Raw genomic sequence first — 26,234 nt, 5'->3', positions numbered from 1 at the left:
GGAAGAGTTATCGGGATTATTTTTTCTTGCTGGTCTGGAGAGAACTTCTTACATTGTTGCAGCTAGAGTGACTGACTTTGCAATGAGAAAGGTCCCCACTAGACCATTTCCTCACCAGAGCCCCTGACAATGACTTCATTCCCCTCCCTGTGTCTTCAGTTTCCTCATTTGTTCAACAGGGACCAAGATGACACCTTTGGAGGTGGTTGGATATCTGAAGGGATGTTACCCAGAATGCACTTGCTTATCAGCACACCAGGGGCCTCCATCCCCATCACGACATATCTTTCTCACTTTCACTGGGCATCTCAAAGGCTCTACCTTGCATCACCTTCCTTGCACTGTGGGCAGTGAAGGACCAGCACCCCACAGCAATAGTTCATCCATTCTTAGGCTGGTCCAGGACTCATCCAACCCCCATCTATCCCGAGAGTCACCCCCTGGGTGCCCCCACCTAGCACCTAGCAATTTTCATAAGATTTTCTTCCTCTCTCCTTTGGAGACAAGTAAGACAGACATTGTAATTCTGGAGGAGGAAGCTGAGAAGATGAACTCTGGAGCTCAGTGTCCTGGGTTCAAATCCAAGCTCAGACAGTTACCCTCGCAGGCCTGGTGGCTCTCACTCAGAGCTACAGCCACACATGCTGGCCCCCCAGAGAGGGGCGGCCAGACCTGCCGAGACATACCGTCTGTCCCGGGCCATCCTGTGCACCTGCCAGAACCCAGAGGCTGTAGGGAGGTGGTAAGAACTCTAACCCGTGGCCCCTCCACCCTCTACCCAGTCCCCAGACCCTGGACCTTGCAGGCGGGAGAAGAGGCAACAGGAGCTGTCAGTAAAGGCCGAGTGTGTTTTGCCCGTCTCTGGCAACCAACCATGTGTTCCCTGGGAGGGGCCTGCTCTCTGAAACTCACAGGGTTCTGGGCCACGTGGGGACAAAAGGTGAGTGACTGAGCTCCTATCAGGCACCAGACGCTCTGCAGGTTTATTTCTTAAACTCAACGAGGAAACAAAACCTCAGTGCTTGAAAACGCCCATGCGAAACAGCACGGGGTCATTCGCTACTGGCCTTGCTGTTCTAGCTGCCGGAAGGTGCTGCCAGAGGGAGGGACAGGGAGCAGTCTGGGTGGCCAGCCCCACCAATAGGTGTCTGGGATGAGCCACCGACGAAGCTGATGGGAAGGTCCGGGCTGTCCTGGCAGGGTGATCTCAGGATGTCACCAACCAAGGGTCCAAGTTGTCACTAGCAAGGTCAGGGGAACAGTCAATAGGCAGGAACCCCTGAGGGCATCTCAGAGGCCACCCCTGACCTGGCAGCTCCTCCAAATCCACCGCTGCCATTCCCCTGGGTCCTGCCAGCAGCCACGGCAGGTGGGGTCCCCAAGAGGCCTCCTCCAGGGTAAGCATCTGAGCAGTGGGCCAAGCAGCCACGCAGGGCCATCTTCAGGTCCCCTCCAGCAGGAGCTCCATGGTGACAACTAGGCAGGAGCAACATCCAAGTGGTCATAGTCAGTTCCAGAAGTTTCTGGGGCATCAGGAAAGGCAGGCAAGAGAAGGGAGAGCCACCAGGGACAGGAAGTGCAAAAGGCAATTGGCCCAGCTGGGCAGATTCCCTGCTGACCTGGAGGGCCCCGGGCTGAGGCCCCCTTGAACCCAGGTTGTCCAGACAGACCATCCCTAGCTCCTCATTCAGCAAGGAAGGCAGAGGGGCTGCCTGGAGCTCCCACAGGGCTACAATGTCCTGGAATCCAGCAGTCTAGGGAGGGCTGGGCTGGGTGGGGTTTGTTAATAAGGCACAGCTGAGAGGGAGGTGGAGCGGCCCCACTCTGGGTTTACCACCCTCCAAGGGAGGACCCGCGCAGAGGCCCCCAGGACAGCTGTGGGCCCCCACACAGACTGCAGCTCCCAGAAACGTCTGTTCTACTTTTGGCAGGAAGTGGGCAGGAGAGGAGAGATGGAGGAAGAGGGGAGGGCAGTCAGGGACAGCGGGGAGGCCCAGAAGCAGGGAGCACAGACAGACACACAGACACGGGAGTGGAAGACAGGCGGGGCAGCCAGCTGGTGGAGAGGAGGAGGAGGAAGCCGGGAAACAAGGGATCCTCCTGCGATTCGGCTTCTCTGCCCCAGGACAGACCAGGGCTGTCCGTCTGGCTCCAGCCCGCCTTGCTCGCTGGGCCTGGTGCGGAGTCTTGGGCCAACAGAGGAGTGTCAGAGGGCAAAGGCGCCTGAGCAGATGCGGGTGTAGACACCCTGATCCAGAGGCAGGTAGTGGCCTTGCTTCAGGTCCAGGAAGAAGAGCCGGTCCGAGGTCTGGCGTGGGTCGAAGCCCTCGTGCTGCAGCCGGGTCTTCTGAATCTTGAAGGTGCCTGTGGGGACGGGGGCGGAAGTAGGGGTGGGGGTGGGGTGGGAACTTGGCAGGGGGCTGCCAGGAACCCCACCACGCCCCAGCTCACTATTCTCTCTGGCACCTCCAGGCCTCTGAATAGGCTGTCCCCTCTGCCAGAAGCATTCTTCCCCATTTTGCCCGCCTGATTGCCCCTTGGCCTTTGGATCTCAGCTTCATGCTCCCTCCACCAGGGAGGCCTCCCTGACCACCCCCTGCATGACCCCAAACTCCATGTATACTCCCTGCCTGTCACATGTCCACCCCACACAAGACCAAGAAGGTGAAAGGGCTAGGTCGGTCACACAGGAGGTCAGGGGTCAGCAACTTATAGGCCCATGATCCACCCATGGACCAAATTCAACCCCCCATCTGAGGAAGCCACCCCTGGACACATACACACTACTTACTGCTGTTTCTGCCCTACAGCTGAGGAGATGAATCATTGCTGTAGAGGCTGTGGCCCGCGAAACTGAAAATATTTACTATCTGGGCCTTAAAGAAAAAGTTTGTACTCCCTGCAGTAGACAGTTAAAGAAGGGTTTTGTGAAAGATCTGGGTTTGTAGAAAATCGAGGGAGAATCCCTGTGTGCTCAAGAATTAGGAAGGTTGGTTTTCTTTTTAATGAAACTTCAGGGAAGTTTCCCTGGTGTTTGGGACTCTGCACTTTCACTGCAGGGGATACAGGTTTGATCCTAAAATCCCGCAAGTTATGCTGCTTGGCCATTAAAAAAAAAGGAAGGCGACTTGAAAAGTACAAACCTCAAGATTAAAAAAGCAGGGGTGCAGGTGATGATGGTGGTGTTTACCTTTGTATCAAAATTAAAGCTTCTTTTCAATAAAGGGCACCATGGACAAAGTTAACAGATTCCAAAATAGAGGAGATTTTAAATGTCTGAAATTGCTAAGGAATTAACATTTACACTATTAGGAGGAACTCCCGTAAATCACAAAGAAAAAACTGAGACAATACTAAGATCAGTCAAAGATACGAGCAGGTGATTTACGGAATAGGAAACCTCAAAGGTGTTAGATGATTCACTCAAATTTCCTAGTCCTCAGAAAAATGCCGAAAATGAAGAGATGCACCAAACATTGCAGGGCAGCCAGTGGGGTAGGAGTGAGGAACGGAAAGAAGGAAGTGTGCAAATACGACAAGAGGAGAGCTCAGCTCATAGCGCCAGCTGGCCGTGGACAGCAGGTTAGACCAGGCGCAGGGGCGGAACCAGAACGGGTAAGTAAATGGTTGAGAAACTGACAAATGGACGGACAGAGAGGCAGGGGGCCGCACCTGTAGTGTCCACCTGGGGCAGGAGGCGCAGGAAGATGGGCCGGGCATAGGGCGCCAGCACCTTCTGCAGTTCCTCGTACAGTGCATTAGGGCTCAGCTGGCCGTGGGGGTCTGCGATGGCTGCCATGCCTGCTTTGCCCTCTACTCCTAGAGACAGAGATCTGGCTGAGACCACCACCCTTGCCCCCACCATGAGACCAGATCCATCCTCCAGTGGTGGCCCCTGGCCTCTGATCTCCAGCCCTATCCACCTGGGATAATGCTCGCTGAAGCAGTGAACACTTTATTGAGCTCCTGCTGCACTCCCTGCAACCTTGCTACTGCTGCTAAGTCACTTCAGTTGTGTCCAACTCTGTGCGACCCCACAGACAGCAGCCCACCAGGCTCCACCGTCCCTGGGATTCTCCGGGCAAAAATGCTGGAGTGGGTTGCCATTTCCTTCTCCAATGCATGAAAGTGAAAAGTCAAAGTAAAGTCGCTCAGTTGTGTCTGACTCTTAGCAACCTCATGGACTGCAGCCTAACAGGCTGTTCCATCCATGGGATCTTCCAGGCAAGAGTACTGGAGTGGGGTGCCATTGCCTTCTCCGCTGCAACCTTGAGCCATAGCTAATTTCATGAGCCCATTTCCTGGATGAGGAAACTGAAGCGCAACATCAGGCATGAGGAATAATTCCAGATCCAGGCCACCACCCTGTTGAGCGGTTGTCCAGGCTGTGCACTGCTTTAGGTCTTGCCTACCAGGGCACCTGTACCTCCAAGTTCCTCTTGGCTGGGCTCCTCTGGGGCTGCCCCCAGGACCCTGGGACCACCCCCAGAGCCCCAGCTTGCCTGGCACAGCCACTCCGTACACAGCCACATCTGTCTGGCCCAGCAGGCGACTCAGCACGCCTTCCACCTCAGTGGTGGAGACGTTCTCCCCACGCCAGCGGAAGGTGTCCCCGCTGCGGTCCCGGAAGTACATGTAGCCCAGCTCATCCATCACCAGCACGTCACCTGGCGGAGGGGAGAGCGGGAGGTGAGACGGTGGCCCGCCACCCCCACAGCCGGCCCCCGTCATCTGCGCACCTGACAGGTAGGCGCTGTCACCCTTGCGGAAGACGCTGTGGGCGATCTTCTTGTTTGTGGCGCTCTCACTGATGTAGCCATCAAAGCGACGCAGCGGGTCCTGCTGGTTGATCTGGCCCACGAGAAGGCCGGGCTCCCCTGGGGAGGAGGCAGCGCTCAGGCTGTGCCGGGCGGGCAGGAGGTTCGCCCCCTAGCTCCCCGGGGGGCACTGGACAGGACCCTGCTCACCGGTCTGGCACGGGATGCAGAGGCCCTGGGCATCCCGCAGGAGTTCCATCGTGTCCTCGTTGACCTTCACCAGCCTGATGGGGTACACGTGGGGCAGGATGCGGCTGTTGAAGCCACAGGAACCAACCTGGGATGGGGCCAACCCAGTCAGCAAGGAGCCCTGCAGTGACACAGTGTGGCCTTCCCCGACCCCCAACCCCGACACCTTGCCTCTCCTGCCTTGGGGCCTAGAATTAGCACTAACTCTGTGACCTTCGATGATCTGAACGAGGGGGTTATGAAGCGCAGGCTCCCATCAGGTATCAGGCCCCCTCTCTCCCTGTTCCCAGCCTCCCTTGCAGTCACGTGAGGAGACCTGCCAGTCGGCCACCACTTCTTGGTCCTTAAAACCCTCCAGGCTGGCAGGAAGTGGATGCCCAGAGTGACTCCGAAGCCGTGAAGGGACACTGGAAGAGCTTCTGCCCAGTGCATGGCACACTGCCTGGCTCAGTTCTATACGCAGAAATGCCCATCTAGTGGGTTTGCACTGCCGCACCTGGTTGGGCATGCTTGTTACAGCAGCAACCTCTGCTGGTTTGACAAGAGTGTACTCTGGGGCTGCACATTCAACTCGTGTGCATGGTGCGGACCAGGCCTTGTCGCCCAATGCTGGGGCCCCAGCAGCAAGAGACAGAAACGAATGCCTGCCTCTGGGGCGCTTGCTTTATTCTTCTCCTTTCCTGTCCCTGACATTGGGTGGGAAACGCTTGATAAGGGAGAAGGAGGGTCCTGCAAGGATATATCAGAGATAATACTTGCTAATCATAAACGTTTGTATGTTTTCAGAGAGCTTACTGCAGGGGGAAAGTGCTATGCTGAGTTCAGGATGTTCCATGATCAGAACAAACCTAAGTTGTTAATCCCATTTACTGATGAGGAAACTGAGACCCAAGAAGCCTGAGTGACTTGCCTAGTAGATCAGCACCCCATTCCTGGCCCTGGGTCCCCCAGAACCCTGCTCTCCCTTCCACCTGTACTGCTACAAATTGAGGCTCTGAAAAGCTGAGGCACATAGCCACGCTGTGAATCAGAACTCAGGGGCGACAGTCAAGTGACTGAGCAAGCTGGCAGGAAGGCTGCCCAGCACCCTGGCCGAGATGCCCACCACAAACCAGGCTGTTCTATGGGAACCCAGGCCAACGACAGAGGGAGCAGTGCTCCCGGAACCCCCAGCCCTGCCGGGGCTGCCCCACCCGCACCCACCTTCCCGTCCATGTTGGCTATGCTGCAGTTGCACTCGGTGGCGCCGTAGAACTCGCCGATCTGGCGAACACCGAAGCGCTCCGTGAACTCCTCCCAGATGGACGGCCGCAGCCCGTTGCCCACTGCCAGGCGCACACGATGCCGTCCTTCTGCCTCGCGCACCGGCTGCTTCAGCAGGTAGCGGCAGATCTCCCCGATGTACTGGACCACCTGGGGGTGGGGTGGGAAGCAAGCAGTGGGCGCCTGTGCTGGGGCAGAGAGGAGCCCACTGGGGGCGGAGGCTGCCGTGGGCTGGAGGCCCCCAGACACAACAACCTCCTTCCTCCCATCTGGGCGCTAGGAGCAAAATGGCCTTAAAGATTATGACAGCAGAACAGTCCAGACCATTTATACCTATGCACTCGCTCAGAACCCTGTCTGAGCTCAGGCTGCCCGCCCACAGCCCTGACCTAGGGTTGGGATAACTGACGGGTCATGTTCTTTGTGGCTTCCCTGAAGTCACAGCACAGACCTAGCCCCAGTGGCTCAGGGAGTCACCTACTGACCACCCCTCTCCGCCGGCTCCTTCTCTCTTTCCTGTGGCTCCACCTCTGGGGTCGTCTCCCAGATACCCCAGTTGCCCTTGAGTCCTCATCTTCAGGTGGGCTTCTGAATGTATCCTCCCCACTTTACAGATGCTCACAGGCAGTAAGTGCCCACCAAGGCTGATAATGTGGTAAAATCTGATTGGAATCTGGCATCCTGGCTCCAGAGTCTCAATGAAACAGTTACATGTTCAGAATGAAGCACCATGGCAATCATAGCTTCAAAGTGCTCACACCAAAATGCATTATAAAATTTGACCTGTGGTCAACTCCATCTGGCCCTGCCTTCCTCACTACCTTGTCTCTCTCCAATTCCTGTGCTCACTTGGCCCTTGTCACATGGGTCTCCTCCTCAGGGCCTTTGAACATACCGTGCCCTTTGCCTAGGACACTCTTCCCTCTGACGCACTGAGAGTCAGGTCTCAGTTCAAATGCCACCAAGGTTGAGCAGGACTTGGTGCAGATCTGATGAATACAAGCCTGTCGAACACAGAGCTCATCTGTTTAATCTTCCCAACACTCTCTATTGAAAGTGAAGGCACCAAGAACCCAGAGAGGAGATACGGTTGGGGGAAGATCACCAGGAGGCAAGCCTGGGCAAGGCAAGATCAGAGACCCCTGATGGTTTCTCTCCCTCTGCCCTCAGGCTCCTTCACGTGTCTTGGTGGCCCAGCCCACCCCATTTCCAGGGCAGAACAAGTCATACAGCCTGGCCAATCAGCCCAGTCCATCCTCAGACACTGATTGGTTCAAGGATAAGCATGTGACCACAGCTCAGCCAATGAGAATCATCCCTGAGACTTTTTAATGGACTGGTGGGAACCCAGGCTCTTTGTCGACTGGAGCTGCTGGGAACCCTCCTGGGGAAGGAAGAGTGGAGAGGAAGCCACCCACTAAGGAAAGAAGCGATCAAGAGGAAGAGAAAAACAAGAGAGGGATAGACTTCCCCCCACCCCAATCAAGGTGTGCCTGAAGCTGTCCACTATTTGGCCTCCTCAGTTCCGAAAGTTGCTATATCTCTTTTGTCAAGAAAGCAAGAGTTTAGGTTAGGGCTGGGGTTAGGGTTTTGGTTTTACCTGTCAGCTGACAAAGTCCTGCCTAAGAACAGAGCTGCCCTCCAGACCATCACAAGTCGTCCCAGGCAGCTTTCAACTGTTCTCTTCAGAAATTAGGCTGGGGAAGGGATAACACAACCACAACGGAGGCCGCTGAAGGTGACTATGACATCCCGAGGCTCTGAGGCCAGCTCTACATACTGAGAGTCAAACGGCTGATCTTTACTCTGGCCTGGACCTTCGGACAGACCCAGGGCTAAAGGGAAAGCAACTCAGGTCAGCTCAGAGAGGGAGACACCAGGGGCCCCATGCTGTGACCTCCAGCCTGCGGAGCAGCATCTGGGCAGAAACTAGGAGTGAATTGTCAACCTGGGACCCCCGCTACAACTGCAAATGTACACACCCAAACGGACAGGGAGACACAGGAACTGTATACCCATGGATGGATGATGGGTTGACTTGTCTATTGCCTGCCCACCTGCTTTATGCAGCCAAGAAAGCAGATTACAGCCTGCTGCCTGTGATGAGGACAGCTGGCCAGTTGATCTGGGCCAGCACCCACTGCTGTAAAAAAAAAAAAAAAAAAAAAACACCAGCCATGCAGTTTCCCCCACCCAACAGCCATGAGATGGGATTTCTGAACCGAGCAGCATTTCTTAAGTCCTGGTGGCATCCCTGGTGGCTCAGACGGTAAAGAATCCTCCTGCAGTGTGGGAGACCTGGGTTTGATCCCTGGGTAGGAAAGATCCCTGGAGAAGGGAATGACTAACCATTCCAGTATTCCTGCCTGGAGAATTCCATGGACAGAGGAGCCTGGCGGGCTACAGTCCATGGGGTCATAGAGAGTTGGACACGACTGAGTGACTTTCACTTGAGGATTCCACCCTATCTAATCTTTATAGAGCTCCCCAGTGCTTTCTCTTGGTCACAGAAATAACTCTTCAAGGAAACAGAACGGAAGCCTTTCAGAGGCCTGGAGACAGTGAACAAAGCTTGATGCAACATATGCATGTCAAGGACAAAAAGAGGGACCACCAGACACTGCGGGCCTCCCAGTAGGAGGTCATGACGCCACCCACAGGGAACCCCAGACAAAAAAGTAGATGTTGAATCAATCAAATATCTGTCTAAAGCAGTGGTTTTCAACCATGGCCAAGACACTTGACAAAGTCTGGACACAGTTTTAATTATCACAGTTGGGAGGTGGGGTCCTGGTGGCATCCAGTGATTTTTGGCCAGAAATGCTGTTAAATATCCTACTCTGCACAGGATGGTCCCCACCACAGAGAACGAGGCAGCCAAGTGTCCACAGCACTGTAGTTGAGAAATGCTGAGCTTCCACTATGGAGAACAGTGCAGACAGTCCTTAAAAAACCAAAAACAGAGCTACCATATGACCCAGCAATCCCACTTCCAGGCGTATATCTGGACAAAACTCTGATCTGAAAAGATACATGCATCTCAGTGTTCACATGGAAGCAGCCCAAATGTCCACTGACAGAAGAATGGATAAAGAGGGTGTGGTGCGTCTACACAATGGAATATACACACTACTCAGCCATAGAAAAAAGAACGGAGCGATACCATTTGTAGCACCGTGGATGGACCAAGAGAGTGCCACATAGCATGAAGTAAGTCAGGCAGAGAAAGACAAATATCACATATAACTTACATGCGGTATCTAAAACACCGACACAAACGAACTTATTTACAAAACAGAAACAGACTCACAGACATAGAAAACTAATAGTTATGAAAGAGGATCAGGGCTAGGAAGGGATAAACTAGGACTTTGGGATTAGCAGATACACACGACTGTATATAAAATAAGCAACAGGACATACTGTATAGCACAGGGAACTATACTCAATACCTTGCAATAACCGATAATAGAAAAGAATTGGAAAAAAAAATAGATATATATAACTGAATCACTTTGCTGTACACCTGAAACTAACACAACATGGTCAATTAACTACGCTTCAATTTTTAAAAATAGATTAAAAAAAAATTGTTGGGCTTAACCCTACTCCCAAGGTACAGGAAATACCAGAGTGACAGGAGTATGTCAAGGGACCTCGCAGCAATCCCCAGACTGGGAACACACCACAGGGCAAACTCCATTTCTTCAATAAATAAATTATAAGGGGAGGGAGGGAGAAAAAGGAAAAAGAATGAGAGAGAGACAAGGAATCTTACAAGAAACATCAACTAGTTGCTGTGTGTGGGTCTTATCTAATTAAAAATTAAAAAAACAAACAAACATATTTTTGACATGTTAAAACACTGGAGATCAGTGTCCGGGTTCCTGATGGTTGAGAAATCCTGTCACTTTGGGGCTGTGATAATGATACTGCAGTTATGTAGTTGTGGGGTTTTTCTCCTTTTTTTCGTCTTTCTTTTATCGTGGTAAAATACACATAATGTAAAATTCACCACCTTAGCATTTTCTTTTTCCATCTTAACTCATTTTTCTGTGTGTGCATGCTCAGTCCCTCAGTCATGTTCGACTCTTAACAACTCTACGGACTGTAGCCCTCCAGGCTCCTCTGTTCTTGGGATTTTCCAGGCAAGAATACTGGAGTGGATTGCCATTTCCTTCTCCAGGGGATCTTCCCAATCCAGGGATCGAGTCTGTATGCCGATTGGCAGGCAGATTCTTTACCACTGCACCACCTGGGTAGCCATTTTAAAGGGGTATCAAACACATTTACATTATTGAGCAGCCATCACCACCATCCATCGCAGAACTCTTTTCATCTTGTAAATCTAAAACTGTATCCCCATTAAATGCTAATTCCCCATTCTTCCCCCCTCCCAGCCCCTGGCAACCACCACCCTATTTTCTGTTTATGATTCTAGCTACTGTGAGTACCTAATGTAAGTGAAATCAGGCGGTATTTGTCTTTTTTTGAGGGGCGTATTTCATTTCGCATAATATCTGCAACGTTCATCCACGTTGTAGCCTGTGTCAGAATCTCTTCCTTTTCGGGGCTGAATAATATTCCATTGTAGGGATGGACCCATTTGCTTATCCATTCATCTGTGGATGGACACTCGGGTTGCTTTCATGTTTTATCTATTGTGAATAATCTGCTATGAACATGGATGGACAAATATCTCTTTGAGACCCTGCTTTCAGATCTTTTGTTTTAAGAACAGCCCTCACCAGACACAAAAGCCCACACGGAGGTCCTATTTATAAGAAATGTCCAGAACAGGCCAGCCCACAGAGACAGAAAGCTTCCTGGTTGCCATGGGGCTGGGAGCGGGGAATGGGGAGTGGCTGCCAGTGGGGATTTCCTTTTCAGGTGATGGAAGTTTTTCGGAACTGCATAGAGGGGCTAGTGGCACAACACTATAAACGGACTAAATACCACTCAAGTGTCCACTTCAAAATGGCTAATCTTATGTAAATTTCACCTCAATTAGAAAAAAAAACCCAATCATCTTTTGGAGGTTTTACTGAGGTATCTATGCAGGAAACAGGCTGCTGTCTGGAGCTGCTTCACAAGACTGGAGGAGGGACATGGGTGGGGAGGCGGAGTGGGGAGGACAGGGTATCTGACTCCTCTGGAGCTGAAGGATGGGTGCCTGGGAAGCCCCTAAACGTTTCTGTCCGCATTTGTATTTGCAACTCTCAATAATTAAGTTAATCAGATGGACTGTTTTCTATGTCAAGATTCAGATTAGCAATTTTTCCCAAGACCCCCCCGCCACACACACCTTCAAGTAGAACATAAAATCCTCAGAAGCAGAGCATGGCACAGCCCTCACCCTGAGGGACCCCACAGGATGCCAGCCCAGAGCCCCCACCCTGCCCTACTGTGTGATTCAGGCAACTGGCTGAACCCCTCCCAGCCCCCGCCTGTTCAAGATGAGGGCAGTACCTCCCAATTTGTCAGTCTCTGGACACACCCCCTTCTCACTCCTTCCTCCACCTGGAGGAAGGTACTAGCACCTGTATTTCCAGCCCCACCATGGCACTGAAAACTTCCAGCTGTCTCCTCGCACTGAGGAGGGCAGAGGGGAGGAAAGGACTTGTCTTAACCCCTACCTGCTGTGCAGGACAGTGGATGCCCTCCACCTCTGCCTCATGCTTACCCTACCAGGAAGCATGACCCACCCATTTGCCTGCAGCTACCAGCAGGGAAAACCTTTCCGGCACAGGGTGTGGGGAAGGTAGCATCTTAAGGAGCTCAGGCAGTCTGCGTCCAATCCTAACTGCATTAGAAGCCTCAGTTTCCCTACCTGCAAAATGGGTGTGATGCCTTTGCCTGCTCCCAAGCAGCTATGAGGATACAAGGAGCTTACATGTTGAAGGTTTAGTCTCTGGCCCGACAGAGCATAAAGCACCGATGACCCCCTCCGAGCCCCCTCACGTCCCTGCAAGGCAGCCATTCAGAGAAGTAAGGCAGATGGGTGGGAGGAGGGTAGGGGTGAAAGAGGGGCGGGGCCTGACCGGGCGGGGGCGGGGCCTGACCGTGCAGTTGTACTTGACGCAATCATCCCAGAAGCGGCTGGCTGAAAACTTCTTGCGCAGGACCACCGTCAGCCCATAGATGAGACACTGACCCACGCCCATGATGTTCCCTGCAGAGAGTGGACTCGGTGAGGGGTCCCCGGTCCCCCGCCCGCTTCCCCGCCCGAGCCGCCCCGTGGTACCTGCCGAGTGGTACAGGGGCAGACAGTCGTAGAGCACATCTGCTGCCTGCATGCTGTAGGAGTAGTGCCCAAATGCCGCGATGCGGTAGTACCTGCGGGGCAGGGAGTGCAGGGGCTGGGGCCCACGTCCCAGAGAAAAGCGTGGGAGTTGGGGTGGGGAGCGTGCTGGGCACTGGGGACCCAGCAGGGACCCAGGCGGAGCCAGCCCAGCTCTTAGGGGTCTAGAGGCTGGCGGGTGAGGAACATGCTAACAAAGAAAGGAAATGATGCTTGGTGCCATGAGGAATATAACAGAGCAACAGAGAGAGGCTGAAGGGGACAAAGCCAGGGAGGCTGGGGTATCCTCGCTGGGGAGGTGACTGAGATCTGGTAAGAAGGAGCTGTGGGGAGAGCTAGGGAAGGGCATGCAGGTGAAGTGCAGAGCATATGCAAAGGTCCTGAGGTCAGAAGCAACCTGGCAGGTTGGAGGAATTGAGGACAGAGCGAGCAAAGAGGCAGAGAAGGAAAATGACATCAGAGAAGTGGCAGGTGGCACACAACACGAATGAGGCTTTTTATCCAAGGGCCAAGGTAAGTACAGGGCGGTTTGGCATGAGTTGGGATGTCCTATGGTCGTGGAGGAGAGGAGGGCTGTTGGGGGCAGGAATGGGGGCAGGCGGAAGCTGAGGAGGGGCAGAGGACAGCACCGGGTCCTGAGATGGGCTGTGGGTTTTACCCAGTTGAGATCAAGATGCCCACAATATTCTCAACAAGAGCTGGGGCGGGGAGGGAGGCAGGAGGATCAAGCCTTAGAGACTACCTGGAGGGGCTCTCCAGTGCAGGGGCGGGGCCCGGGAGGCGGGGGTGGGCAACACCCACGAGCCCCTCACCTGCTGTGCACGATGATGGCAGCCTTGGGCAGCCCCGTGGTTCCCGACGTGTAGATGTAGAAGAGTCGATCTGAGAGAGACACGGGTGTTGGGGACCAGAGGCTGGGGTGGGTGGGACGAGGGGACAGGATAGGCACGGGCAGGGGGATCCCACCTGGACTCACCATCCATGCCCTTGCCAGGGGGCTGCGCCAGGGGGGCTGTGGAGATCTCCTTCAACAGCGGGTCCAGGAGTTGGGTGTCCGGTAAGACGCCATCAGGCCCCACGTCTCCAGAACAGAACTTGACCAGGCTCTTGCCCAACTGCCCGCTCACCTCCACCACCGCTGCGGCGCGAAACATGTCGTGGTTGAAGATGGACAGGTGCCCCTCCCAGGGCCGGGGAAGCACTGTCTCCTTGCCCTGAGCAGTCCCAGGCCCCCACCGAGAAGACGCTACCCACACCCGGCCTCACCCGCCGCCAGCTCCCCTCCGAAGACCAGGGCTTTGGCGCCCGAGGTGCCCAGGCAGAAAGCCAGGGGCTCCCGCCGCAGGTTCACGTTGAGCAGCGCGGCCTCCACACCTGCCTTGGCCAGGCCCAGCCAAAGCCCCACAAACTCAGGCCGGCCCTCCATGAAGATGGCCACCACGTCGCCCGGCGCGAAGCCCAGCCGGCGGAACAAGTTGGCCACAGCGTTGGAGTAGGCATCCAGCTGCGCGAAGGTCCAGCACGCACCGCTGCCCGCGTCCACCAGCGCCAGGCGCTCGGGCTGCCGCTGAACCACCGCCTGGAAGATCTGCGGGATGGTGTGGCGCGCGCGCTGATGCCGCCGCAGCTCCAGGCGCACGCGTATCAGCACGGAGAGGCCGCTGGGAGGCGGGATGGGGAGCTAGTGTCAGTGGGTGCCCCACCCGCCCCCGGATACCTCCCCAAGCCTCGGCATCCCCACACGGAGGGGGCAGAGGAAGAGACCCCAGCTCCCGAAGGGCAGCGAGGGTTCAAAGAGGATGCTTGGGATGCCGGGTCTCTCGGAGGACTCGGGGCAAAGGGCTATTTACCAACCAGCCCAGAAGGAGGCGGATTCTCAAAGCTGGCTATGCAGTGTTAATCAGAGTCACCCTGTCCTCCCGCATCACAGCTTGCCCGGTGACCCTCAGAAGCCAGGGCCCAGGCCTTCTTTCTCCTTACTGAGGGATCCAGAGTACCCCATGCTGACTCCACACCGCCTCCGGCCTGGACTCCTCATGCCCTGCCTGCCTCAGCTGGGCCCTGGGGTCCATCCCTGAGCTGGGTGGTTGCCCCACTCCCGAGTCACTGAATGGCACTAGGCTGAGGTGACTGGGCCATCCAGCTCGGGTGCCCCCACCTAAGGCGGGGAGCTGCCTCTGCCCCAGGTGGGGCCAGGAGACAGGCTAGTGAGAGGCCCCAGTGGTAGGTGTCCTGTCCCCACCTGACAGCAGATACAAGGCGATCAGAGGTCCCAGGGGAAAGGAGAACTCCAGGAGAAGGAGCCAGCCTCCTGAATGACCCTGTCGGGATGAGCAGCCATTGCTGACGCCAGGCCGTGAGATGAATGAGACTCGAACTTGTATTGTTTAAAGCAAAAGTGATGGCTTTTAGATCACGAACCGAGAAAGCCAGAATTTCCTAGTGCAAGAGCTCAAGAAACAAGTGGTCTGGCTTTATCTGGCTCCCTGCCCCACCATCCAGAGCCCCTGGCTCTGAGAGGTAACTTGGTGCTGGGTTAAGCCACTGATGAGTGAGGACCTGTTTGTTACAGCAGCTTCCTCTGCCCTGACCAATACGAGTGGTCTTGACTCTGCTCCCTCTTTAGGCTTCATCTGGCTGTTGTGTCCCACCCGTTTTAGCATCAAATTGGTTATCAGAACCATCCTTTGAGTCCCTGCTGCTTCCTCTGTGCTGCTTCCTTAATTCCCTGCAATGGCTTCCTCAGACTCAACAGATCCACAACAGACCTCAGCGTTCTCATTCATTCATTCATTCATTCCCTCTGTCCTTAATTCATGAAGGCAGCTGATGTGTATCAGGGCCTACTGTGTTTTGTTTTTTTTTTCAGTTTGAAGATCTAATTGGCTTTATTTATATTTTAATTAGAAGATCTAATTGGCTTGTTTCAGGATTTCTTTTTTTCTTGGTACCAGCACCCACTGCACACTGGGCATTCTTGGCTCAGAGATGACTAGATCCAACCCTTCGAGCCTCATAGTTTTCCCAGGAGAGAGACCTCCTCTGCATAAATGAATGAGCATGAGGAACGTGCTAGATGATGACAAGGCTGTCAGAGTGACATGGGTCAGAATGGAGGCAGTGGTGGCCCCGGAGAGAGCCAGGTAGGTAAGGCCTGTGCAGGGCCTCAGAAGTGAAAAGCAGTGGTGTGAGTGTAAAGCCAGGTTCACAGCCAGTGCAAAGGTCCTGGGGTCGGACTGGACCTGGGGAATGGAAGAAGACAAGGTCCTGGGTGGGTCAGGAAGGTCTGTTAGAGAGGATGGATCCACACAGCCACCTGCATCGCAGTTTTTAAAAACAAGAGGTCAGGGTTCTGAGAGATTTATGAGACTTCCTGTCTGGGTCAAGCTGCGCATCCTGAGAGTCCCTAGAGGGCCCCTCTAGCTGCCCCTGCGAAGGGACCGGGATCCTGTGGCCCTTCTGACTTGGCTCAGCTAGAGCACCTGCACACACCTCCTGCCAGCACACTGAGCTATACACAGCCCTACATACCTGCCCCTTCTCTGTGACTCCTTTCAGCACCTCCCCCAGGGAGCCTTCCAGGGCTCGGGCCCTGTGCTGTGCCCACTGCTCCCCCATCACGTCCCCAAAGGGGGCCAGTCTGGATTGGGTGCTGGCTGGGCTCAGGGAATGTTCTCTTGTCCACCCCAAGAGCCCTCCCCAACCCCCTTTACCCACCCCCCCCCATCAAAACCCCTGAAGCCACCCTGTTGTGAGTCCATTTTCCCCAGGGTTCTGAGCAGCCAGGCAAGTTACCTCTGCTCCAGCCAAGGAGCCTAGCAAGTAGCTGATGCTCAGTAAACAGAAACTGAATGGCTGTTCTTGCCTGAACTCAGGACCTGGTGTGCCTGCCCTCTCCAGCAGCCAGCACAGGAGCACCGACTATTCCATTCATCCCCAAATGGGGAGCACCTGCTGTGTGCCAGGCCTAGAGAGACCCAACCCTCCTCCCCCTCTGTCCTCCCACAGATTTCCCCTTCACTCACTCACTCCAGCCTCCTTGCTGTTGCTTGAGCACACCTGGCGGGCTTCCATCTCAGGGCCTTTGCACAGGCTCTGCCCTCTGCCTGGACCACTCCTCCCAACATCCAAGCGGCTCCTCCCCCACCTCTGTGAGGTCTTGGCTCAGATGCCACCCGCTCAGGTGGCCATTCCTGGACACCCATCTGTTACTGCACCACCCCCTCCTCTTCCCTCTCGGATCCCTGCTTTGTTGTTTTGTTTTCTGGCTGCGTGGCATGGTTTGTGGGATGTCACTTCCCAAGCAGGAATGGACTCCTAATCACTAGGCCACCAGGGAACTCCCTCCTACTTTTTAAAAAAATTATTATTATTCTTTGGCTATGCCTCAAAGCATGTGGGATCTTAGTTCCCCACCAAGGGTCAAACTCACAGCCTCTGTAGTAAGTGTGAAGTCTTAACCACTGGGCCGCCAGGAAAGTCCCCTCCCTGCTTTGTTTTTTTTAACATGGACTTACGGTCTTTAAAGGGCTTCCCTGGTGGCTCAGATGATAAAGAAACTACCTGCAATGCAGGAGACCTGGGTTCAATCCCTGCTCTCAGGAAGATCCCTGCAGAAGGGAATGGGAACCCACTCCAGTATTCTTGCCTGGAGAATTCCTTGGATAGAGGAACCTGGCAGGCTACAGTCCATGGGGTCACAGAGTCAGACATGACTGAGCAACTAAAACACACACACAAATGCCAAATGCAGTTTACTCATTCACCATCTGCCTCTGAGTTGTCTCTCCCTGCTCCTGGTAGACAGGACTTCTGTCTTTTTCATTCTCAGCCCAAGAGAAACAGCAGTGGAGGAGACAGACCAAGGTTCATCCTCTTGGAGTAGAGTGAGCCTGCCACAAATAATTGCATGGGACACTTGGAGGAAGGGAGGAGTGTCTGGGGCTCCCAGGCCAGGCCTGAACCTCGCAACCAAAGGGAGCAGCTGGCCAGGCCCTGGTCAGATCCTTGGCAAAGGCAGGAGCAGCCACACATGAATAGGGTCTCAGGGCAAGGCCTCTCTGTCTAGGGGCCAGCAATGGGGACAGATGTGAAGAGCAAGGACAAGGAGTCCTGGGCAGCTTCCTGCCCACCAGGTCCCTTTGGGTTCCTGCCCTGTTACTCTTGGTGGCTGAATGGATCCTTGTAAGCGAACATCTCCAATTGGAGGGTTCCCTTCATCAAAGCCACTGTTTGCAGCAACCTGGTGAGGGGCCCCAGAGGAAGCAACTCCCTCTGCATCTGACTAGGAGCCTGGCACATAGTTGGTGCTCTGTAAACAGAGGTGGGATGGTTGTATTAACATCCCTGAACATGGAGCCCAGAATCCTGTCCCCTCCTGGCAGCCAGTACAAAGGCAGAGTTTCCATCATTCAACCCAGAAGCAGTGAGCACCTCTTGTGGACAGGTGACCTGATCAAGTGGAAGAAGGCAGATCAGTGGGGGCCTGGGGCGGAGGGCAGGGACACCAACAGCAAAGGGGCAGGAGAGGTCCTTGGGGAGATGGGAATGTCCCATATCTTTCTGAAACGATTAATCCAACTTTTACAAAAATTTATGTATTTGTTTGTGGCTGTCCTGGGTCTTGTTGCTGTGCCTCGGGTTTCTCTGGTTGTGGCTAGTGGGGGCTGCTCTCTATTTGTGGTCAACAGGCTTCTCATTTCAGTGGCTTCTCTGGTTGTGCAGCACTGGCTCCAGGGCAGGTGGGCTTCAGGAGTTGCAGCTCAAGGGCTCTAGAGTGCAAGCTCAGAAGTTCTGCATGTGGCCCCTCGGCCTGTGGGATCTTCCTTGACCAGGGATTGAACCGGCATCCTTTGCATTGCAAGGCAGATTTTTAACCACTGGACCACCAGAGAAGCCCAGGAATGCTCTATATCTTGATGGTGGTGGTAACCTGGGTGTGATACCCCAAGCCCCACTTGACCACTTAGAATGGGTACATTTTATTATAGGTAAATTACACCTCAAAAACAATCCATGAAGACAGAGCAGATTGGTGGTTACTAGGAGCTGCGGAAGGGGGAATGAGAAATGACTGCTAATGGGGACAGGGTTTCCTTTTGGGGTGATGGAAATGTTCTGGAATTAGAGCTAATGGTTGCACAACATTGTGAATGTACTCAATGTTGCGGATGGTAAATTATATGCATTTTACTACAACAAAAATTATTGAAACTTGCGAAGCCCATCTGTGGCAAGGTTAAAAAAGGGAGTCCTTGCCTTCCAGAGATATACTCTGGAAAACTAACAGATGAAAATGTGCCACTGAGATTCAGACAGAAGAGGAAGTGGGCGGAGATGAGGAAACAATCATATGAAGATCACGAAGGCTGTGGGGTTGGCCACGTGGGCTTATTACATTATTCTTTCTACTGTTGCAGCCTTGAACTTTCCAGAGTAAAATTTTTAATACAGAATTTTAAAAAATAAAATAAAATTTTAAAATTAAATAAAATTAAATAAAAATTTTAGTTTGAAATAAAATGTTTCAATTTTAAAAATTAAGAATTTTTTTTTTTTATTTTTTTGTCCACACTATGAGGCTTGCAGGATCTTAGATCCCTGACTAGGGATCAAACCTGGGTGCCCTGCAATGGAAGCATGGAGCCCTAACCACTTGACTGCCCAGGGAATTCCCTAAATTTTAAAAAATTTAAAAAAAAATTAAAAATCAATTTTAAAAAATAATACTTTAACTCTCCAAAGGCTCCCATTGTTTTGTTAATCAAATGCCTTCCCTGTGTCCTGGGAAGCCCAGCATGGACCGGCCCCATGCATCTGACCACCTCTTCACCCTTCATTCCCCCAGCTTTCTCTTGCCTCCTTTCCTGACCTTCAGCAAGTCAAAGGTTCCTACCCTAGGGCCTTTGCACAGCTCCCACTGCCTGGAGTACTCTGCCCTAGCCCCTCATTGAGGCTCAAGGGTAATTTGCTACCCAGCAGTGGGTAACAGTGGGTAAATTCACTCCCAGTTCCCACCCCAATATGCTTTTATTCCTTCAGAGCAATCATCACAGCCTGAAGCTGTGGGTTTCAGTTCTTCCTTTGTGGGTTTCCTAAGTTCTTTGTCTGTTTCCATGACAGCAGGCACCCCATCTGTCTGTCTGTTGTGTCCAGAGCTGTAATTCCAGCACTAGAGATAGGGCCTGGAATGTAAGGACAATGCTGGTGTCCCACAGGCTGGTCTGACTGCGACCCAGTCTCTTCCATCTCTGGGACTGCAGTTGTGGAAGAGTGTCCCCCAAATTCATGTACACCTGGAACCTCAGACTGTGACCTTATTTTCAAACAGGGTCTTTGTAGATATAATTAAAGTAAATATGAGATGAGGTCTTCCTGATTGCCTAGGTGGGCCCTAAATCCACTGACAGGTATCTTTATAAGAAGAGAGAGGTGGAGAAGGCAATGGCACCCCACTCCAGTACTCTTGCCTGGAAAATCCCATGGACAGAGGAGCCTGGTAGGCTATAGTCCACGGGGTCGCAAAGAGTCGGACACGAGTGAGCAACTTCACTTTCACTTTCATGCTTTGTTTCTAGTGTTTGCAAACATAGGTTTTTGATGGTTTACTAAAGACTAGCCTTTTTATATTGTGTTGCAACCATTTCTATCTATTCTCCATTAGAAGATGAAGGATACCATAATGTAAAATGTACAATGAACATCTAAATGGAGGTATTTCTCACTGATGTGAAATATCTGCAGGTTGCCATGATATAAGTGATCATTTAATCTTTCCAAGTATTAAAGTAAGACAGAAGTTGGTTGTAATGTTTCAATAGTAATATCCTTGATTTGTAAGAAGAACACAATGACAGTTCACTGCACTCTTGATGTATCTTATAATATCAACACAAGTCATGATTATTACTTGACAATGTTGAAATAAAGACAGTGATACCCTAGAAACATAAGAAACCCTTCCTGGAAAAGGCATGGAATTAGTGTATACCATGCTTGCGAAGTGCTTCCTAGGCTTTGTTCAGTAAGCTGTAAAAATCACAAATCTCACATCATTATATCAAAAAATGAATATATTTCTCCGTACTTTTGATCTGTATTTAATCATGGATCATACCGTGGCTTGTAAAAGGTTTTATTTCAACTATGTGTGAAAGTAATACATGGTTATTAATAAAAGTGAATGGCTTTAAAAAAAAAAGAAGAAGAAGAAGAGAGAGGGACGTCCCTGGCGGTCCAGTGGTGAAGACAGTGCACTTACTTCCACTGCAGGGGATGTGGGTTCGATCCCTGGTTGGGAAACTAAGATCTTGCATGCTAGCAATGTGAGTGGCCAAGAAGTATTGATCTTAAAAAAGAAGAAGGGAGAACACAGAGACACAAGGGAGAAACCCTGGGGAGAGAGAGGAAGAGACTGGAGAGATGCATCCACAAGCCAAAGACACCCAGAGTCCCCAGAAACTGATTTTGGCTTCTGGTCTCCAGGACTTTGAGACAACAAGTTCCTTTTGTTTTAAGCTACCAGGATTATGGTACTTTGTTACAGCAGCCCCAGGACACTCATACAGAGGACCCTGGTGGGTACATCCTGCACTGGGCCTCCTGGTTAATGGAGACAATAAGATTCTGTGCCTTCCAGGTCACTGGGGGATAAAAGAGATGGATGGAGACGTCTAAGGACAGGGCCTGACATGTCTTACATTCTCAATAAACTCTGCTGCTGTCCTGTCCTCAGGGAGGTATGCACTATCAATAAGAAATCAGAATTGAATTAGCATTTTATCTGCCCAGCAACTTGACTCATGCTCAGTTGCTTCAGTCATATCCGACTCTTTATGACCCTATGGGCTGTAGCCCTCAAGGCTCCTCTGTCCATGGAATTCTCCAGGCAAGCATACTGGAGTGGATTGCCACTTTCTTCACCAAGGGATCTTCCCAACCCAAGGTTCCAATCCGGGTCTCCCACACTGTAGGCAGATTCTTTACCATGTGAGTCACCAGGGAAGCTCCCAAACTTGACTCATACCCACCCTGAAAGGAAGTTCAGTTCAGTTCCTTCGCTCAGTCGTGTCCGACTCTTTGCGACCCCATGAACCACAGCACACCAGGACTCCCTGTCCATCACCAACTCCCGGAGTCCACCCAAACCCATGTCTATTGTGTCGGTGATGCCATCCAACCATCTCATCCTCTGTCATCCCCTTCTTCTCCTGCTCTCAATCTTTCCCAGCATCAGGGTCTTTTCCAACGAGTCAGCTCTTTGCATCAGGTGGCCGAAGTATTGGAGTTTCAGCTTCAACATCAGTCCTTCCAAAGAACACCCAGGATTGATCTCCTTTAGGATGGACTGGTTGGATCTCCTTGCAGTCCAAGGGATTCTCAAGAGTCTTCTCCAACACCACAGTTCAAAAGCATCAACTCTTCGGCGCTCGGCTTTCTTTATAGTCCAGCTCTCACATCCATACATGACTACTGGAAAAACCACAGCCTTGACTAGACGGAACTTTGTTGGCAAAGTAATGTCTCTGCTTTTGAATATGCTGTCTAGGTTGGTCATAACGTTCCTTCCAAGGAGTAAGCATCTTTTAATTTCACGGCTGCAATCACCATCTGCAGTGATTTTGGAGCCCAGAAAAATAAAGTCAGACACTCTTTCCACTGTTTCCCCACCTATTTGCCATGAAGTGATGGGACCAGATGCCATGATCTTCGTTTTCTGAATGTTGAGCTTTAAGCCAAACTTTTCACTCTCCTCTTTCACTTTCATCAAGAGGCTCTTTAGTTCTTCTTCACTTTCTGCCATAAGGGTGGTGTCATCTGCATATCTGAGGTTATTGATATTTCTCCCAGCAATCTTGATTCCAGTTTGTGCTTCCTCCAGCTCAGCACTGGGCTTCCCTGGTGGCTCAGAGGGTAAAGCATCTGCCCACAATGCAGGAGATCCGGGTTCAATCCCCGGGTTGGGAAGATCCCCTGACGAAGGAAATATCAACCCACTCCAGTATTCTTGCCTGGAGAATCCCATGGAGGACCCTGGTAGGCTATAGTTCATGGGGTTGCAAAGAGTCGGACATGACTGAGCAACTTCACTATCACTGCAAGGAAGAAAGAGGAACAAACAAGTTCCAAGAGTGGGGGCCAGCACAGAAAATCCCCAAGGAGTCTAGGAGATGGGGCAAGACATCATCTGAGAGCCTTGTACAAACACTGATTCCTCAAGTGTCTGTCCCAGAGCTCTGAGCTCCAGCAGAACCCAGAGGAAAGAAGTGGCCTGGAGTTGACAGCTTTGGTACCACCTACCCACTGTGTGCCACAGATCCTGCCCTCTCTGGGCCTCAGTTTCCTTACTTTGAATCAGAAGGCTAAAAGTCACAACCTCTCAAGTATTCTGCAGCTCAGCAAAGTGTAGGTACTGCCATCACCCCGTTTACAAACAGGAAGCAAGGCCCAGAGTGGCAATGCCTCTGTACATGGGGAAACAATAGGATTCTTGGCCTAATACCTGTCAAGTGTATTAAATGCCTGACCAAGTAAAAGGACTGAGTAAGAGGGATTTATCATTACTCTGCGCAGGAGGATCCTGCCTCCAGACTTTGCACCTGGTGTTCCCTCTGCCTGGAGCAGGTCTTCCAGAATTCTTAGGCTTTGCAAGCTTGGTTCCTTCTTTGACCACCTGTGCAGGGTGCCCCATGCCAACCGCCCTGGCTGAAGTAGTCAAGCATGAACCCTGACTCCCCCCTTCATGCTGTATTCTTTGTGTCACTTGCTCTCTTTTTTAAAAATAAATTTTATTATTTGTTTTTATTTTGGGCTGTGCTGGGTCTCCACTGCTGCTCGGGCTTTTCTCTAGCCGTGGTGAGCAGGGGCGACTCCAGGGGCGGTGCACAGGCTTCTCATTGCAGCTTCTCTTGGAGACACAGGCTCTAGGGGCAGGGCTTCAGCAGTCGCAGCAGGTGGGCTCAGGAGTCACTGCTCATGGGCCCTGGAGCACCGGCTCAGTCGCTGTGGTGCGCGGGCTTAGTCGCTCCACAGCACGTGGGGTCTTCCCAGTTCAGGGACTGAACCTGTGTCTCCTGCACAGGCAGCTTGGCTCTTCCACCACTGAGCCACCAGAGAAGTCCCCTTCCTGTCACTTTCTGATGTTTAAATTATTTCCTTAATTCCTTCTCAAGTGTCCTTCTCTATGCTGTGGGCTCTGGAGGACACCAAAAGTGCCTGGTGTGTTCACAGCACGTCACAGTGACCCCGGCATCCCGAAGCCCAGATGGGGTGTGGTGCCCAGGAGGTCCTCAAGGCTGGGTACAACAAATGACTTTCTCTGTTGAAGACTGGCTGGAGCCTGACGATCTCACCAGCACGGCCAAGGCTCCACATCACACACCTGAAACAGTGCAGTCCCCTCCTCCGAGTCTCCCACCTCCACCCTGGGCCAGGCCCCACCCCGTATGTAGTGGGGTGAATGGTGATCCCCCAAAGACACATGAAGTCCTGACCCTCCAAACTTGTGAATGAGCCCTTATGTGGAAAAAGGGTCTCTGCAGATGTAACAAAGTTGAGGATCTTCAGATGAGATCCTTCTGGATTTAGGGTAGGCCCTAAATCCAATGGGTTTCTCTGGTGGCTCAGATGGTATAGAATCCACCTGCACTATGGGAGACCTGGGTTTAATCCCTGGGTTAGGAAGATCTCCTGGAGGAGGGCGTGGCAACCCACTCCAGTTTTTTTGCCTGGAGAATCCCCATGGACAGAGGAGCCTGGCAAGCTATAGTCCACGGAGTTGCAAAGAGTCAGGCATGACTGAGCGACTAAGCACAGCTCAATCCAATGACCAGTGTCCTTCTGAGAGACAGAGGAGGAGACAGAACCACAGAGAAAAAGGCCACGTGAAGGTGGAGGCAGAGATGGACTGAGTGAGGCAACCACAAGCCAACGAATGCCAAGGATTGTTGGAAGCCACTAGACGCTAGGAGAGAGGCATGGAACAGATTCTCCCTGGGGCTTCCAGAAGGCCCTACCCACACCTTGACTTCAGACTTTGTGAAGCAGTGAAGTGAAAGTCACTCAGTCGTGTCCGCCTCTTGTGACCCCATGGACTGTAGCCCGCAAGGTTCCTCTGTCCATGGGATTCTTCAGGCAAGAATACTGGAGTGGGTTGCCATTTCCTTCTCCAAAGCTGATCAGCTTAAGTCAAGTTTAAACCCCTTATAAGTTTACCGATGGCATTTTGTTGATGCTGATCACAATTCTTTCTCTGAACTACCACACTACAATGCCCTGTCTTTTTTTTTTAAAGGAGGCAGGTGTTTAAAAATGGACTCATTTGTTGATTTTTAAAGACAATTCCACATAGTGTTCCAGTGGGCTAATGATGGAATTCAGCTTGCCACCCCCCCAGCCCACTCTTCAAAGCAGAGTTTGTGGGTGCGTGCTAAGTCGCTTCAGTCGTGTCTGACTCTTTGTGACCCCGTGGACTGTAGCCCGCCAGTCTCCCCTGTCCATGGGATTTCCCAGGTAAGAATACTGGATTGGTTTGCTATTTCCTTCTCCAGGGGATCTTCCCATCCCAGAAATCGAATCCCCGTCTCTTATGTAGGAGACATTGGCAGGTGGGTTCTTTACTACTTGTGCCACCTGGGAAGACTCAGACTGCAGGCCTCCACAAATAAATTTCTGCTGTTATAAGTCACCCAGTTTGTGCTATTTTGTTCTGAGAGCCACAGGAAACTAACACACACTGCTTCATCTCCAACCTTTGGCTGCCTTCCTTACTGCTCTCACCCCTGTGCCCCATTCAAGGGGAGAGAGGGGTATGTGTCTCCATTCCCACTATCTGGGAACAAGAGCACTTCCTGCCTGGCTGCCCCATATCCTCCTCACCAAGCCACCATCCTCCTCTTTGCAGGTCAGCCTGGCTGTGCTGCTTCCCTACTCAGAACCATTCCCTGGGAACATAAGACTCTTCTGCTCAGTGTTCAAAGCCCTGGAAATCTGGCTCTGACTCCATAGGTGCCCAACTCACAGACCCCTTGCCATCACAATAGCTGCTTTCACACCCCCTGCAACATGGGCCACGGTAGTCCCGTATTCCCTTTCTTCTGTCCAAAGAAGCTGTCAGCGTGTGATGGCTGGAACCACAGCAGCCAATCTGAGACCATGAGGGTAATCAACTGGAGACACCAAGCCTTTGCAGCAAGGATGCCAGATCAGAAAGGCAGAAGGAACCTGGGTCAATAGAACATGTTGAACACAAACTGATCAACCTGAAGCCATCTCATGTCCCAGTACCCCACTGCACGTGGCTATAAATGTGCTTTACTACTGATGCCGCTTCTAATTGGGATTCCCACTATTTGCAGCTAAGGCCTCCTCACAGAGAACGCCTCCCCAGAGGAGTTGATCCACACGTGCAGCACACCTCCATGAAGGACTGCAACATGCTGGACATCATGACAGGAACGGGGACACACAGGCGACCAAGGCAGGTGTGATCCCTGCCACCACGCTGCTGCGCTGCTGCTGCTAAGTCGCTTCAGTCGTGTCCAACTCTGTGCGACCCCACAGATGGCAGCCCACCAAGCTCCCCCGTCCCTGGGATTCTCCAGGCAAGAACACTGGAGTGGGTTGCCATTTTCTTCTCCAATGCATGAGAGTGAAAAGTGAAAGTG

At 52.3% G+C, this 26,234-nt stretch overlaps 1 protein-coding gene across 7 annotated transcripts in view; it reads right to left on the bottom strand.

The window, feature by feature from the left end:
* The window catches only part of SLC27A1 (solute carrier family 27 member 1), a 39,231-nt gene continuing 12,997 nt past the window's right edge, over window positions 1–26,234 (bottom strand). For 4 of the 7 annotated variants that reach the window (XM_040241109.1, XM_040241110.1, XM_040241111.1 and 1 more), the window contains exons 3-12: window positions 13,837–14,231; window positions 13,547–13,708; window positions 13,383–13,452; window positions 12,514–12,605; window positions 12,332–12,441; window positions 6,210–6,419; window positions 4,968–5,094; window positions 4,503–4,877; window positions 3,673–3,819; window positions 1–2,364 (exon numbers count right to left, since the gene is read on the bottom strand). In XM_040241109.1, coding sequence (XP_040097043.1) covers window positions 2,207–2,364; window positions 3,673–3,819; window positions 4,503–4,877; window positions 4,968–5,094; window positions 6,210–6,419; window positions 12,332–12,441; window positions 12,514–12,605; window positions 13,383–13,452; window positions 13,547–13,708; window positions 13,837–14,231 — 1,846 coding nt within the window. In that variant the 3' untranslated portion in view covers window positions 1–2,206. The remainder of the gene's footprint in view (window positions 2,365–3,672; window positions 3,820–4,502; window positions 4,878–4,967; window positions 5,095–6,209; window positions 6,420–12,331; window positions 12,442–12,513; window positions 12,606–13,382; window positions 13,453–13,546; window positions 13,709–13,836; window positions 14,232–26,234) is intronic. The other 3 variants (XM_040241114.1, XM_040241115.1, XM_040241116.1) reach the window with 1 other exon arrangement.

The sequence above is a fragment of the Oryx dammah genome, unplaced genomic scaffold (assembly GCF_014754425.2).
Source record: "Oryx dammah isolate SB20612 unplaced genomic scaffold, SCBI_Odam_1.1 HiC_scaffold_5, whole genome shotgun sequence".
NCBI classification, from domain to species: Eukaryota; Metazoa; Chordata; class Mammalia; order Artiodactyla; family Bovidae; genus Oryx; species Oryx dammah.
Note: the sequence above shows the minus strand (reverse complement) of the source record. Positions and strands in the feature narration are given on the sequence as shown.